This window comes from Capra hircus, chromosome 20 (genome assembly GCF_001704415.2).
Source record: "Capra hircus breed San Clemente chromosome 20, ASM170441v1, whole genome shotgun sequence".
NCBI classification, from domain to species: domain Eukaryota; kingdom Metazoa; phylum Chordata; class Mammalia; order Artiodactyla; family Bovidae; genus Capra; species Capra hircus.
This window is the reverse complement of record NC_030827.1, coordinates 48924563-48938968: the sequence shown is the minus strand read 5'-3', so window position 1 is coordinate 48938968 and position 14406 is coordinate 48924563. Positions and strand designations below refer to the sequence as shown.

Below are 14406 nucleotides of genomic sequence, written 5' to 3'. Positions count from 1 at the left end.
GGAGATGTCAGTTTCCTCAGAGTAGTAGGATATCAAATTATGACAGTGTTCCAAAGTTTCAAAGTTTCAATATGATACCTGGTTTGCTTCAGATTCTTACCTATATGTATCACTATAAAATGCATACATTTTAACCAGAGATATTTTGAGTAAAAAAGTTTGGGATAGGAGTTTCTAGATATTTTATCAAATAAAATCTTAGTGTATGTATTTAAAAGGCAACTATTCTGCAAATTGATTAAAGGCATAGTGTTGAGTGTTATTCCAAAGCCTAACAACAGGTTTATCCATTAGGATGATGTAGTTGGTATAAATCCCATTATTTTGGAGATTGTCACTCAAGGTTTAAAAGAGTAACTCTCATTGGTGGTTCCTGCCACTTCACACTCCTAGTGGTTTATGAATATCTTGAAATTCTGGAGGCAGCAAGCATAATCCCCGAAGTTATCTTTAATGTTCCCTATTAAAACATTTTAAAAATAAAGCAAGATAAACATGACAAAACTGGAGTAATATGTTATGGCACATATTTTCCTAAGCCACAATGGTCATTTATTTAAGGAAAATATATGAAATAGTATTTTAAATTGTATTTTATAAGTAATAATACAAAATAATTTTGAAAGTGCCATAAAACTTTTTATTCTTTTCTTGTTCCAAACTTGTATAATGTTTCCAAAACGTAGTTGAAATATATGATCTTTATGCTGGATTTTGAATAAATTGTATTAGAAAAATAATTTAACAGACCAATAGAGTTAATGTGATTTTATGTTTGAGGATGGCTTATTTTAGATTTTTATTTTAAGTCTGTTCTAAGGGGAATAGACTAGTAATTTACAAATTTCCTTAATAAATCCCAGCCCTCTCTAACAACATAACATGAATTTAGTTTTCTATTCAAACTACATGTTTTAGTCATTCACAAATAAAGCAAAATATTGTATCTGAAATAATTCATAAATTACATTTCAAGTTGACAAAATTTTTACACTACTGAAAAATCCAACATAAATTTTACCTCCTCCTTGGAGTATTCCATTATTACCTGAAGTAGAATCTATCTGTCCCCTTTCATCCTAAAGCACCTTGCCATTTACCATATTGTGTTAGGAGTTCATCTCACATCTCAAACAGGAAATCAAACATGAAAACAGCATGCATCATACTTAGTGTCCAGTACATGCTCAATGAATATTACTTCTCACACTGAACCTACTTTCTTAACAAACTGAAAATTTCTTGAGAAACATATTAGTAACTGATATGGTCACCCACTAATATTTGTTGAATAAAAGAAATAATGACTCGTTTGGCATTTTGGCAAATAATAAATATCCTTATTTCTATAGAATTATGGCAGGAAATTGAAGGTTATAAATCAATATAAAGTATCATTTTCTTTGTCAAAGCCATTTTATATGTGTTTTGTCTTTTTTTTGTAGTTCAGTTTAGAAAACAATGATAAATTTAAATGATTATGTGAAATTATCTGGAAGATGCAGAGAGATCCTAGTTCTTTTTCACAGTTGACGTAATTATTGCTGACTCTTGCACAACACGGGTTTGAATTCTATGGGTCCATTTTTACTACAAATATAAATTACAGTATGCATTTATTAAAATAAATAAATCTGAGGTTGACTCTTCAGATGCAGAGCCATGGATGCAAGGGCCAGCTATGAAGTTATACTCAGATATTTGACTGCACAGGGGCAGGGGAGATCTACACCCTTAATCCCCAAGTTGATCAAGGATTAACTATATATTTTTCAATTCTCTATTGATAAATTCTACGTGTTATCTAACATTTTCATTTTAGAAATCAGTTCCAGAAGATATATTTTAGGTAAATCCTTTTGATTATTGCATTAGCATCCATGATATATGACATGGACAGTTTATAATATGACCAGTATTATCCTATTGTATGTGTGTGTGCATATTCCGTAGTGTCTGACTCTTTGTGACCCCATAAACTGTAGCCCTTTGGCTCATCTGTCCATGAAATTTTCCAGGCAACAATACTAGAGTGGGTTTCCAGTTCCTACTCCAGGGGATCTTCCCAACCCAGGGATCAAACCTGGGTCTCCTATGCCTCCTGTATTGGCAGGCAGGTTCTTTACCACTAGCGCCACCTTGAAGGCCCCTTGCTGCTGCTGCTGCTGCTACTGCTGCTGCTACTGCTGCTGTTGCTGCTAAGTCACTTCAGTCGTGTCCGACTCTGTGCGACCCCATAGACAGCAGCCCACTAGGCTCCGCAGTCCCTGGGATTCTCCAGGCAAGAATACCGGAGTGGGTTGCCATTTCCTTCTCCAAGGCATGAAAGTGAAAAGTGAAAGTGAAGTTGCTTGGTTGTGTCCAACTCTTAGCGACCCCATGGACTGCAGCCCACCAGGCTCCTCTGCCCACAGATTTTCCAGGCAAGAGTACTGGAGTGGGTTATCCATCTCTAAATGCATTGGTTTAGTAAATTTACTTTATTTCTTTGATTACATATAAATATATATGTATATATAAATCTGCATGGTATATCAAGATTAACATCCAAAAATATTCATATTCATTTTCTGCCTTGTTAGTATAAATTCAAATATGTAACTAGATTCTGTCATTAACTAGCAATGAAGTCATTAATTCATTGTTGCTTAGTAGATATAAATGGATTTTTTTTTCTCCTGGTCCGTAGATTTGCATCCTGATGAAAAATTTAATTAAAAAAGAATCCACAGACATATTTTAACATATAATAACCATTAGTCTATAAGATGGGGCTTTCCAGATGGTGCTAGTGGTAAAAAAACTCGCCTCCCAATGCAGGAGATGTAACAGATGTGGGTTTGATCCCTGGATTCAGAAGGAAATAGCAACCCACTCCAGAATTCTTGCTTGGAGAATCACTTGGACAGAGGAACCTGGCAGGCTACAGTCCATACAGTCAGAATCTATTTCATTAAGTGGAAATAGATCTTTATATCATCACTTTATAATGTCATTAGATGTAAACTGAACTTTTAAAAAATACTATTTTTTATTTTAAAAAGGCTCTTTGAAAACTAGAAACACAGAACACAGGCTGTTAAAGTCAGTTAGGAGCTATGTCAAGGGAATGCTTGTTAGGTATTTACTAGGGAAAAAATAAAAGTGTATATTCAATAAATGTTTACCAAATAACAAAAAAAAATCTTGAAAAAAAAATCCAAGGAATGCAGCAATATTGAAGACAAATGGATGGGAGAAAAGACATTTATGAGAAAGTCATGCTGGCAGGTGGGAGCTATACTTGAGTACCATATGCAAGTTTTGGCTGCCAATATGTAACCTGTCATGCTGTATGTGACGATAAGAAAATGTTTAGGTAAAATTACATAAATTATATATATATATATACATATATATATATACATATATATATATATATATGAATGACTGCACTTAAGATATGACAGGACTTAGAGAATTTAAACTTTGAGCTAGAGTCACATGTACATAAAATTAGATATTCCCAGAATTCTGTTGCTGCATAGTTAGGAGTCAGAGAGGTGTGTACTTGGAAACTGTACAACCATTTGAACTTCTTCTTGACTGGCCCACATTATAAAAAGGATAAGCAAAACCAGTCTGCTCAGGATTAAGGAAGCAAATGAAATCCAAAACAAGTGATGGAATAACAGCTTAAAGTGAGTAGTAATTTTGATGCTGAATATTGTATATATAGGTACTTGGTACATTTTTAGAAATGACAGAACAAATGTCAACAAAAACTTTGTCTGTCTCATTTGTATGTGTTTATCACATCTTATATGTTTTTAGGTGCCATAAGAAAACAAAGCAAAAGAAAAATTTGAAATGATTCTGATCTTTCTAGAATGTTCTAAGTTGTCTGATATAACCAAAAGAACAACCAAAAACTCTCCCCTTTGCTGGTAGGAATAAAGAAGAGTTTCTAAAATCATAGTGCCTTATGACATTGTTATGATTATATTCATTTTAATTACTAAAGCTTCTCTCAATCTCACATTTTATTTAATAACCCAAAAATACAAATAAATTGATTCAGTTACACTGCAAATGCACAGCTGAAAAAACATCTCCTTTACCTGTATCAGGCATCAGTTAGAACAATAAATACTTTAAAGAGATAGGAAGATGCAAGCCAGTTTTCAGTAACAGGCATGATTAAAACTGAAGCAAACTGTAAACCTTATGCCTACCCTGCCCCAGAACATAAACAATTTATTTTAAATACGTGTGCTCAGCAAATGTATGCACAGCTCTTTCAGTGCATTTAGTGCTTTAAATAAAATTTCATCAACTCTCCATTTACTTCAGTTCCCTTTCTTTTCATTGTAAGCATAAGCATACTTACCTAACGGGGCTAGAAGTAGAATCTGGGTCTCTTGCCATTACAGTACCAATGATTGTACCCACTTCAATATCTTCATGAACCTCAAACAGATAGGAAGATCGGCTGAAAACAGGGGGTTCATCCACATCTTCAATCGAGATTTTCACAATTGTTGTATCTTTAAAAGGTCCTAGGTAATAAAAACGTGGATCCACATGGGTATTTTCTGCTTCAACCTTCAGAGTGTAAAGCCTTCGGCTCTCATAGTCAAGTGGCTGCATTAAGAATAAATAAGTAAATAAATCATCAAATTAGATAGAAGGAAATTGAATCATATGTCCTTTCCAAGTTACAGAGTGACTTTTAAAGCCTAATTGAGTTCTGTCAAGTTGTTCATTAACTGTAAATAATTAAAGTAACAAAAATATAAAATATAAAATAAAACTACTTTTACATATCAGGTGGAATTCAGTTTTATTTTCATGTACTTGAAATGTAGTACATCAGAACATAGGAAAATGTGACTCTAAATCTTAGAAAAATTGAAATGGGTATTAATATCTATCTTATATGATGGCAACCCATTATAAAACATGGGTTGGTGGATTGCGTGTGTGTTTGTGTGTATATATGTGTGGGCTGAGTTGCTGGCTACAGCTAAATTTTTCAAAGCAAAAAATTCAGTAATCTTTTAAAATATTTGCTGTGATATTTCCACTCCGTTTAACAGGCCCATGGTACTACATAAATTTGATGAAAGTTTGAAGATTAATACAAAACCTTTCAGCAGTTATGTGAAACACTGAAAATAAGAACAACCTTAGGTAAAGAGAAAAATTCTGATAGTAATTGGTAATTAGGTTACATTATGAAACAAAAAGAAACTTAAATATTGAGTTGGCCCCTCCTTTGCTGGTCATTGTCTTTGCGTACTTTGAACTTTGTAATAGAACCTGAGGAGAGTTTTGTGATTAACTAGTGGTTACTTTATGCAAATAGTATGCAGGATGTTTTATTAGGACTTAAATTCTACTGGGCCTTACTTTTTCTTATAATGATGGTACTGATGCTACAATAAAAAACTAGTTACCTTTAAATTGTATCACTGAGCATATGTGAGCAGAAAAGCTTAATTTATGTAGCAGAAGGGAAAATGTGAACAATGAAATTATCTTCCAATCCATGCTGTCTCTTTTCATTAGCAACTCTAATTATTGCTTCATACATCTGGATAGATGGCATGTTACTTTTTATGCCTCCAACTGTGATGATATATTGCTATTATTAGCTGTTAACTATTTTTAAGGAAACAATGTTAATAAGGGGCTTTAATTAATGTGACTCAGAAATACAATCACACATATGTTACCTTGCCTTCTAAATTTTGTAAAATCTCAGGTTTCATGTTTTAATTAACAAAAGCACTGGGTCAGAACATCCAAGGTGATCTTTGGCTTTATGTCCCTCATACTTATGCATTTACAGTGGGACATGATAGGGATATTTCTTAATGGACAACGCTTGAGTGGATAACACATAGCAAAATATCTACTTTCTAAACAGATGATTATTTCCACGGCTGTTCTGCACCTTTTTCACAGTAATGATGCCCTCCTGTGTGTCCTTCTCAGTTATAATGTCAAACATGTCAGTCCCATCACCATCAATAATTCGGTATTCTACTTCAGCATTTTTCCCAGTGTCAGCATCAGTTGCTTTTACACTTCCAATAGGCTGTGCCAACTGGGGAGGATTCAAGCACTCGAAGATGGATGGTGTCTGTACAGATTACAGAAAAGAGAGAGAGAAAGAGAGATTTCCTTAGTAGAGTATTTAAAAGGAAAATGTTGTATGAGAAAATATTATAAATCTTAAACTTTACATTAGATGTTTACTAATAAGCTGAATACACACAATATGTATAATATATAGTTTGGGGACAGAAAAAGTAGAAATATAGGGTGCTTGATCTGTGCTTACTAGTGAAACAACCTATACCAAGAATTCTGGTTTTAAAAAGAGCATGTTGTCTTCTTTGGCATTTGCATAAGTAACTAGAGATTAGCTTTGAGTACAAATATGTACCTGTATGTGGTATGTGTTTATACAATCACAGCACATCACAGAATATACCACAAATATTTCTATACTGCAGTGAATGAACATATTTTTAAATCGTTTTTCCTTTCTTGTTTTCAGTTATTTACTACTCAATTTATTGCAGCTGCAGAGCAGAACATTACAAAATTCCATGCAATCAGCCATAGTGGGGAGGAACCCCACTTCTGTTTGTGACAGGAGACACAAAGGATAGTCTGTGAGGAATACAAAGATGTCCTTCACAGTGTCAGTGTGAAAACACTAAGTTCTGACAAACTCTCTTCCACTCAGAGCAAAACAAGAATTTATCTAAGCCCCTGACTTTAGTTGTGCTTCCAGCATAAACCAGCTCTCCTGCTAAATGAGATTTATGTTTTAGCACCTGATTATAAACTACATGCTACTGACAGATAAATTGAGCCAAAGCACACTTCTGATTAGAGCAGATTCTCGCTCATAAACCTTAAGTAATTCTCCTTAATATACATAATAAAGTCCAGACCTCTTAGCTAGTCATACTCTGGCCTGACTATATGTTTCCTAATGCAAAATAGATGGGGAAACAGTGCAAACAGTGTCAGACTTTATTTTTTTGAGCTCCAAAATCACTGCAGATGGTGACTGCAGCCATGAAATTAAAAGACGCTTACTCCTTGGAACAAAAGTTATGACCAACCTAGATAGCATATTTGAAAGCAGACTTACTTTGCCAACAAAGGACCATCTAGTCAAGGCTATGGTTTTTCCAGTGGTCATGTATGGATGTGAGAGTTGGACTGTAAAGAAAGCTAAGCACCGAAGAATTGATGCTTTTGAACTGTGGTGTTGGAGAAGACTCTTGAGAGTCCCTTGGACTGCAAGGAGATCCAAACAGTCCATTCTGAAGATCAGCCCTGGGTGTTCTTTGGAGGGAATGATGCTGAAGCTGGAACTCCAGTACTTTGGCCACCTCATGCAAAGACTTGACTCATTGGAAAAGACTCTGATGCTGGGAGGGATTGGGGGCAGGAGGAGAAGGGGACAACAGAGGATGAGATGGCTGGATGGCATCACTGACTTGATGGACGTGAGTCTGAGTGAACTCCGGGAGTTGTTGATAGACAGGGAGGCCTGGTGTGCTGCGATTCATGGGGTCACAAAGAGTTGGACACGACTGAGTGACTGAACTGAAATGAACTGAACTGAATGTGTCTTTCCTTCTGTCACTTCCAGGAAATATTTATACCAAACTGGACTTTTCAAAGTCTTTCTTGTCAAAAATTAATTTCCTACATCTCTATATTCTCACATACTATTTCCCTCACATAAACTTCTTCCCCCGTTGTACTCAAATAGTTATAACACAATTTACCAAATCTGAGAAAATGGCTCTCTTATGTGTTGAGTGTTTGGGGGGGTAGGCCCCTTAAAATTCATAAGTTGAACTCCTAAACCCTATTCAGGATCTCAGAATATGACTGCACTAGAATATAACATCTTTACAGAGGTAATTAAGGTTAAATGAGGATGTTAGGTTGAGCCCTAATCTAACATGACAAGTGTTTAGACACAATCAAGCACAAGAGGAAAGCCCACGTGAAGCCTGAAAGAAGATGGCCATCTACAAGTCAGTGAGAAACCTCAGGAGAAATCATCTTGATCTTGGACTCCCAGCTTCAAGAACCGTGAGAAGAGAAATGTCATACATTCTGTGGTGCCTTGAAGGACAGCCCTAACAAACTAATACAGAGGCCAATAACATCTCAGTTTGAAAAGTCCTTTCCTAGGAGACACCATTAGGTCTCCGTTTCTACCACACCCTAGTTGGTCACTTAATGTGTACTTTTCAATTCTTTTTCTACATTTTTTTCTCTCCATTAATTTCTGGAGAGACACAATGTTGACAGCAACTCTCAGTTCATTCCTTAGTTACTGTCTTGTTGGCTGTCTTTGCCTTTGCTCTTTCTTCTCTTAGAAACACCTATTCCTGGATAATCAGATGGTTCATCCTCTTTCTTCTTCAGGTGACTACTCACTCATCTATGACCCCTCAGAAGCTTAATATTTTACTGAAAATAACCTTTTTGAGAAGGCATCACTCTTCCTATCACTTACCACTGCTAGGTATTATATGATTTACTTGTTTATTTGTATGTACCATGAGGATGGTACACAAGACAGGGACGACTGCAATTTTTCACCGCCATATTCCCATTGTATTTCTTTGAATGTAATAGCCACTATGTACTTTTTCTTTTATTGGATATCTGAGAAACTACCTAACTCATCTGCCAGGTCCTATAATTAGCCAAATCCAATTAAATCTTTTATACTCTGAGTGCACACTGCAGCCATATCACCCTTTTGAAAACAATAATTTAATCAATAATTATTTAGAGCTTTGAAATTATTTGACAACTCAATTTGTACTTAAAACATAGATAGGTTGGCCCTCCACAGATTCTTATTTCCTGTCATTTTCACCCTTAATTAATAGTCTCCATACACTGGTCTTCTTTACATTTCTCAAATACATTCTTCCTCTTCAATTTAATGCAGTTTTCTTCCTTATGAAAGATTTTCTACACAATTCTTTGCCTGGAAACCTCTGTCTCTTCCTTTGGATACACATATGTGTATGGCTGAGTCCCTTTGATATTCACCTGAAGCTAGCACAACATTGTTAATCGGCTGATTTCAATATAAAATAAAAAAGCTTAAAGAAATCTAGGTGGCTTCGAACAATAAAAATTTATTGTCTTACAGTTTTGAAAGCTAGAATTATGAAACCTAAGTATCTGGCAGGGCCATTTTTTTCTCCACAGCTCTAGAGCAGATCCCTCTTTGTCTTTTCCAGCTTCTAGCGCTTGCCAGCAGTCATTGGCTTTCCTGGATTTGTCGATGCCTCATTCCAACCACGTGGCCATCTTTTCCCTGTAATTTTACATTGTCTTCCCTCTGTGCATGTCCCTTTGTGTATTCTAATTGTCCCCTTTTTAAGGATACCAGTCATATTAGAAAAGGGCCCCAAACTTAAATACCTCCTTTTAACTTGATCACCTCTATAAAGATCCTATTTTCACGTAAAGACTTAAAGCTGTATTTTTATGGAACATATTTCAACTGATAATAGGATACTATGATGTGAAATTAAATATTATCATAAATAAAATCCACCCATGTTCTGAGAAGAATAGCTGCAGAAATGCCATATGGAATTATTGCTTATAAAGTTAAAAAAAAAATAGAAAGAGAAACCAAATGTCAAACAGCCTGAAAATAGGTAAATAAACTGTTATATTATCACACATCCTAACATAATATAAAAATGAAAAATATGAGCTATAGTTACATCAAAAATATGGATGAATCTTAGTTGCATTATATTAAGTGGAAAAAGGCAAATTTCAGAAAATTATACACAGTGGGACATTATTTTTACAAAACGTAAATAAGACCTCAACACTATTCTGTTTGGAAAACCATAAATACTACGTGTGTGTGTGTGTGTGTGTGTGTGTGTGTGTGTGAATAATCTCCCTCAAACACACACACACACATACACACACACATACACACACAATTTGAGAGTCTTGCATGTGAATGAAAACTATTTTTAAAGTCCTTGTAATGCTTTAAAGTAGTGATTACTTATGTTCTCCTATAGCTGCTGCATGCTATATGAAAACATAAAACAAACAAGCAAACCCATATACACCATAAATAATTGTCAAATACAGCTTTGTTTAAAAGTGTTATTAGTCTTTACTGGCACTTGATGGAAATAAATATCTTCCATTTAAAATTCAGGGCTTCCCTGGTGGCTCAGTGGTTTAGAATCCACCTGCAGTACAGAAGACGTGGGTTTGATCCCACATACATAATAACACAAAAATAATCACAAGTAGAGTCAGCAGAAAAAGTAAAAAAAAACAACACTGAAAAGCAGCAATAACATAAAATTCAAAAGCAAAATCAAGACAAGTAAAACACTTTAGCTGGATCACATCAACAAAACAAGTAACGTATAGTCATCAGGTGGAGCATATTTTTAAAATATACTCATTATGTTTTAAGGAATGAAAGTTATAAAATTTTTACTAGAGAATGGAAAGTGGCTCCCTATACTGATATGAAGCTAAATACAACATCTAGTAGTAGTCAGGGTTGAAGCAGCTAAAAAATAATGGATGGGTAAAAGGGAAAATTAAAATCACAAAGGACAGATCTGGTGAGCTAGAGGACAGTGGAAGGAAGTCCACATGATTAAAAATTAACATATAATTTGAGGTTAGGAAAAATAAAAAACATGGATCAAAATGTCAGTGGACCTTTCAAGGTAACCCCTGATCCTAGAAAGATACTGAGCAATGTCATCAAAATTTGATGATAAAATTATTTTGAACCTTGAATATTCACTGTAGCCACAGTATTAATCAAGTATGATAGCCCAATAAAGATAGTTTTAGACTCAGCAAATTTCTTTCACTTTAGCCCTTTTAAGATAACCTAATGAAGAATATATTCCAGGAAAATAAGAAGTTAAATCAAGAAACAGGAATACAGAAGATCTAGAGAGCTATGTATCCGCATTAAGAAAATGAAAAAGAAATGTCTGGGATGGCAGACTTTCCTGAACTCCAGAGATTAGCCAGTCCATGCTGAAGGGGGAATACTGATGAACCTAGGTTTATAATTCTGAATGTTGCTAGAATTAAGCTAAGTGCTATCATGGTTTTTTGCTAATAAATTTTGAATAGCACCTCTAAAGCGCAAATCTGTAACATCTCTGAAAATACAACTTTACTAAAGAGGATCTTTGTCAATAGTGGAAATCATTCCATGGAAAATAAAATATCTGGCTTAGTTTCTCTTAAGACTTTTAAGAGGTGGTGTATGCTTTAGTTTACAGTTTTGCACTAAATATTCAACTTTAACATGTGAATGTAAAACATGTTTTACATGTTTAATACTTTGTATTAAATTTAATAGTTATGTTTACATGCATAATACTTTGAAAAGTGCATTTTAAAAATTATAAAGAATTTTTTAAAGATATGGTTAAAATGTATTAGATATATTTACTGCTTCAGTGAAAATGCTATTGGGATAGAAAGAGAGGAAGGCTGAGAATGGTGGATATAAAAGAAATTTCATAACAGTTAAACTTGGTGATATAACCAACAGAGAAATTTTGAAATGTGTTATAATTATATTAAGGGGAGAATAGATTGAGATGCCACTGAGCTCCATTTTCAAGAATCATGAAAAGAAATCAAAAGGCAATCTTCAAAATTTTTTTAAATAACAAGAAAATATTACTTAATTACAGTTAACCTAAGTGAACTAAAAAGAGTAACAATTTATCATTGTTTTCTGTGATGATTAGAGCTATGGGGAGGAAAAACGGAATGGGTGGCTTATTTTCTTTTCCTTTTTTTTTTTTTAAACACAAATACATTTTAATTTTAAGCACGTTTCCTTGGGAATATTTATAGTTTTTTTTAAAATGTAAATATTATTCTTTTTTTATGCAATTTTATTTATTTTATTTATTTTTTTGTGAACTTTCATTTTCAGTCTTTTTTTTTATTTTAAAATCTTTCATTCTTACATGTGTTCCCAAACATGAACCCCCCTCCCACCTCCCTCCCCATAACATCTCTGTGGGTCATCCCCAAGACACAGCTGTGTATAATGGACTTTTGGACTCAGAGGGAGAGGGAGAGGCTTACTTTCTATTTTAAAATTTTATCTATGAATTTAATACTTTGGAGCAAATTATTATTATTATTATTATTATTATTATTATCATTTGCAACGCCTTGTGGCCTGTCGGATTTTAGTTCCCTGCCCAGGGACTGAACCACGACCTTGGCAGTGAAAATGTAATCCTAACCAGTGGACTGCCAGAAAATTCCCTGAAGTGAATTTTTTTTTTAATTAAATAGAAAATTATCCTGATGAAATTGGAGATTATCAGGTTATGGTAGAAAGTTTCAGCATCATGGATCTTTTAGCAGGGAGATAGATAAAAAGAAAAAAGTGTTTTTTTGTTTGTTTCATTAATTTTACTGTATCATAGATTTCACTGGGAGTATTGTTTCTGCAAATTTGTTCTCCCACTTTTTATTTTTAGTTTGGACTTTTTTTGAGATAGTTGTAGTTTTAGGCACAGGCTTAGATTCTGAAAATCTGTCTGCTTTGAAATTGTCATTGGTATAGTTCTGGTCAAGGATCCAAAACCTTTTATTTCTTTGTTTTATTCTTTGGTAGGTGCAGAGAAGGCAATGGCACCCACTCCAGTACTCTTGTCTAGAAAATCCCATGGACCGGAGGAGCCTGGTAGGCTCCACTCCATGGGGTCGCTAAGAGTCAGGCACGACTGAACGACTTCACTTTCACTTTTCACTTTCATGCATTGGAGAAGAAAATGGCACCCCACTCCAGTATTCTTGCCTGGAGAATCCCAGGGACAGAGGAGCCTAGTGGACTGCCGTCTATGGGGTTGCACAGAGTTGGACATGACTGAAGCGACTTAGTAGCAGCAGCAGCAGCAGGTGCAGAGACTGTTTCCATCAGAAGATTATTTCATTTTCATGAGAGTAAGTATTATCCATGTTAATTTTCAGTACTTTCTGAGGTTTAGTAGGAAGTGATCATTCTCCATTGATTCATATTATGTTGTTGTTCAGTCACTTAGTAGAGTCCTACTCTTTGTGACCCCATAGACTGCAGCACATCAGGCTTCCCTGTAATTTCCTATCCCCTGAAGTTTGCTCAAACTCATGTCCATTGAGTCAATGATGTCATCCAACCATCTCATCCTCTGTTGCCTTCTTCTCCTCAGTCTCTCCCAGCATCAGGGACTCTTTGCAACCCTATGGACTGTAGCCTGCCAGGCTCCTCTGTACATGCACAAAATTATATTTATTTTTTTGAAACACTAGTCAAATTGTTTTCAAGGAGTTCTATTCTTTCCAGAAAAGCAGTGGCTAAGATTGAGCTCATTCATTAAAATACCATAGATTTAGTTCCTCTGTTAAATAATTCAGATAGTCATACTATAAAAAACATATATATTGTATCCACATATAGAACATATACATTCATAATTGTTTTGATTATATGGCCACTTGAGTAATTCATTTATTCAATAAATCTTTATTCAGTGCTCACGATGCATAGTTAGATAACGCTTTCTCTAGAATTGTGTTTATGCTAAGAAACTTACTCAAGGATGAGATTTATTGGGTCTACTTCAAAGTTTAAAAAGTGCATTTCTATATTTTAAAGGTATGAGAGAGCTATTCATTCATACTCTTAAATTTATTTCCAAAACTTGTCTGTTGAACACAGGTATGCTAGTTTGTCAAGCAAACTGAAATTGCTTTAATGAAGAGCTTGCAAAGGTGTCTGCCATGTAAGGGGAGCAGCAGGAGAGGATCCAGAAAGGAGACAGACTGTACTGCACTCACTGTCAAAGGCAAAGTAGCACCTGCCATCCATCTTACATTTCATGTTTCCTTAAAGGCATCCTATTTGCATGCTTCTTATTTTTTACCTTACAGTTGATGAAGCTTTAATTATGTGGTACGCTTTCCTATCAATTCCAATTTATAGTTATTTCCAATTCATTCCCAGGTGTCAGATTGAATCATTTGCTTCTCTTTTAATGTTTAGGGCAGATAAATATTTCTTCCTGGTTGAGTATGTTCTTAGTTTGGTTATCGACTTAAGCACAAAGACACGAATGCAAAGAGGAGAAAGGCAATTGCCATTTCCAAATTGCCTGTGCAAATTTGCATTTAGAAATAAAAACCTAAATGGTGATATTGCAAAGAATACTTCTTAAGGACTGGCCAAAAGATAAGGCTACTTAAATAAGTGTATGTTGAGGCTATTATTAACACCCTCACACAACATCTAAATTTTCATTTATTAATGATTTTAAACAATTTTGATGTACTTCTGTTTTT

General features: G+C 34.7%; 1 protein-coding gene across 1 annotated transcript in view; it reads right to left on the bottom strand.

Annotated features, from left to right (window-relative positions):
* LOC102187435 (cadherin-10) overlaps positions 1-14406 on the bottom strand; it is a 185320-nt gene that overhangs the window by 23332 nt on the left and 147582 nt on the right. The window contains 3 exon segments of the mRNA XM_005694845.3: positions 4370-4623; positions 5939-6082; positions 6084-6127. Coding sequence (XP_005694902.2) covers positions 4370-4623; positions 5939-6082; positions 6084-6127 — 442 coding nt within the window.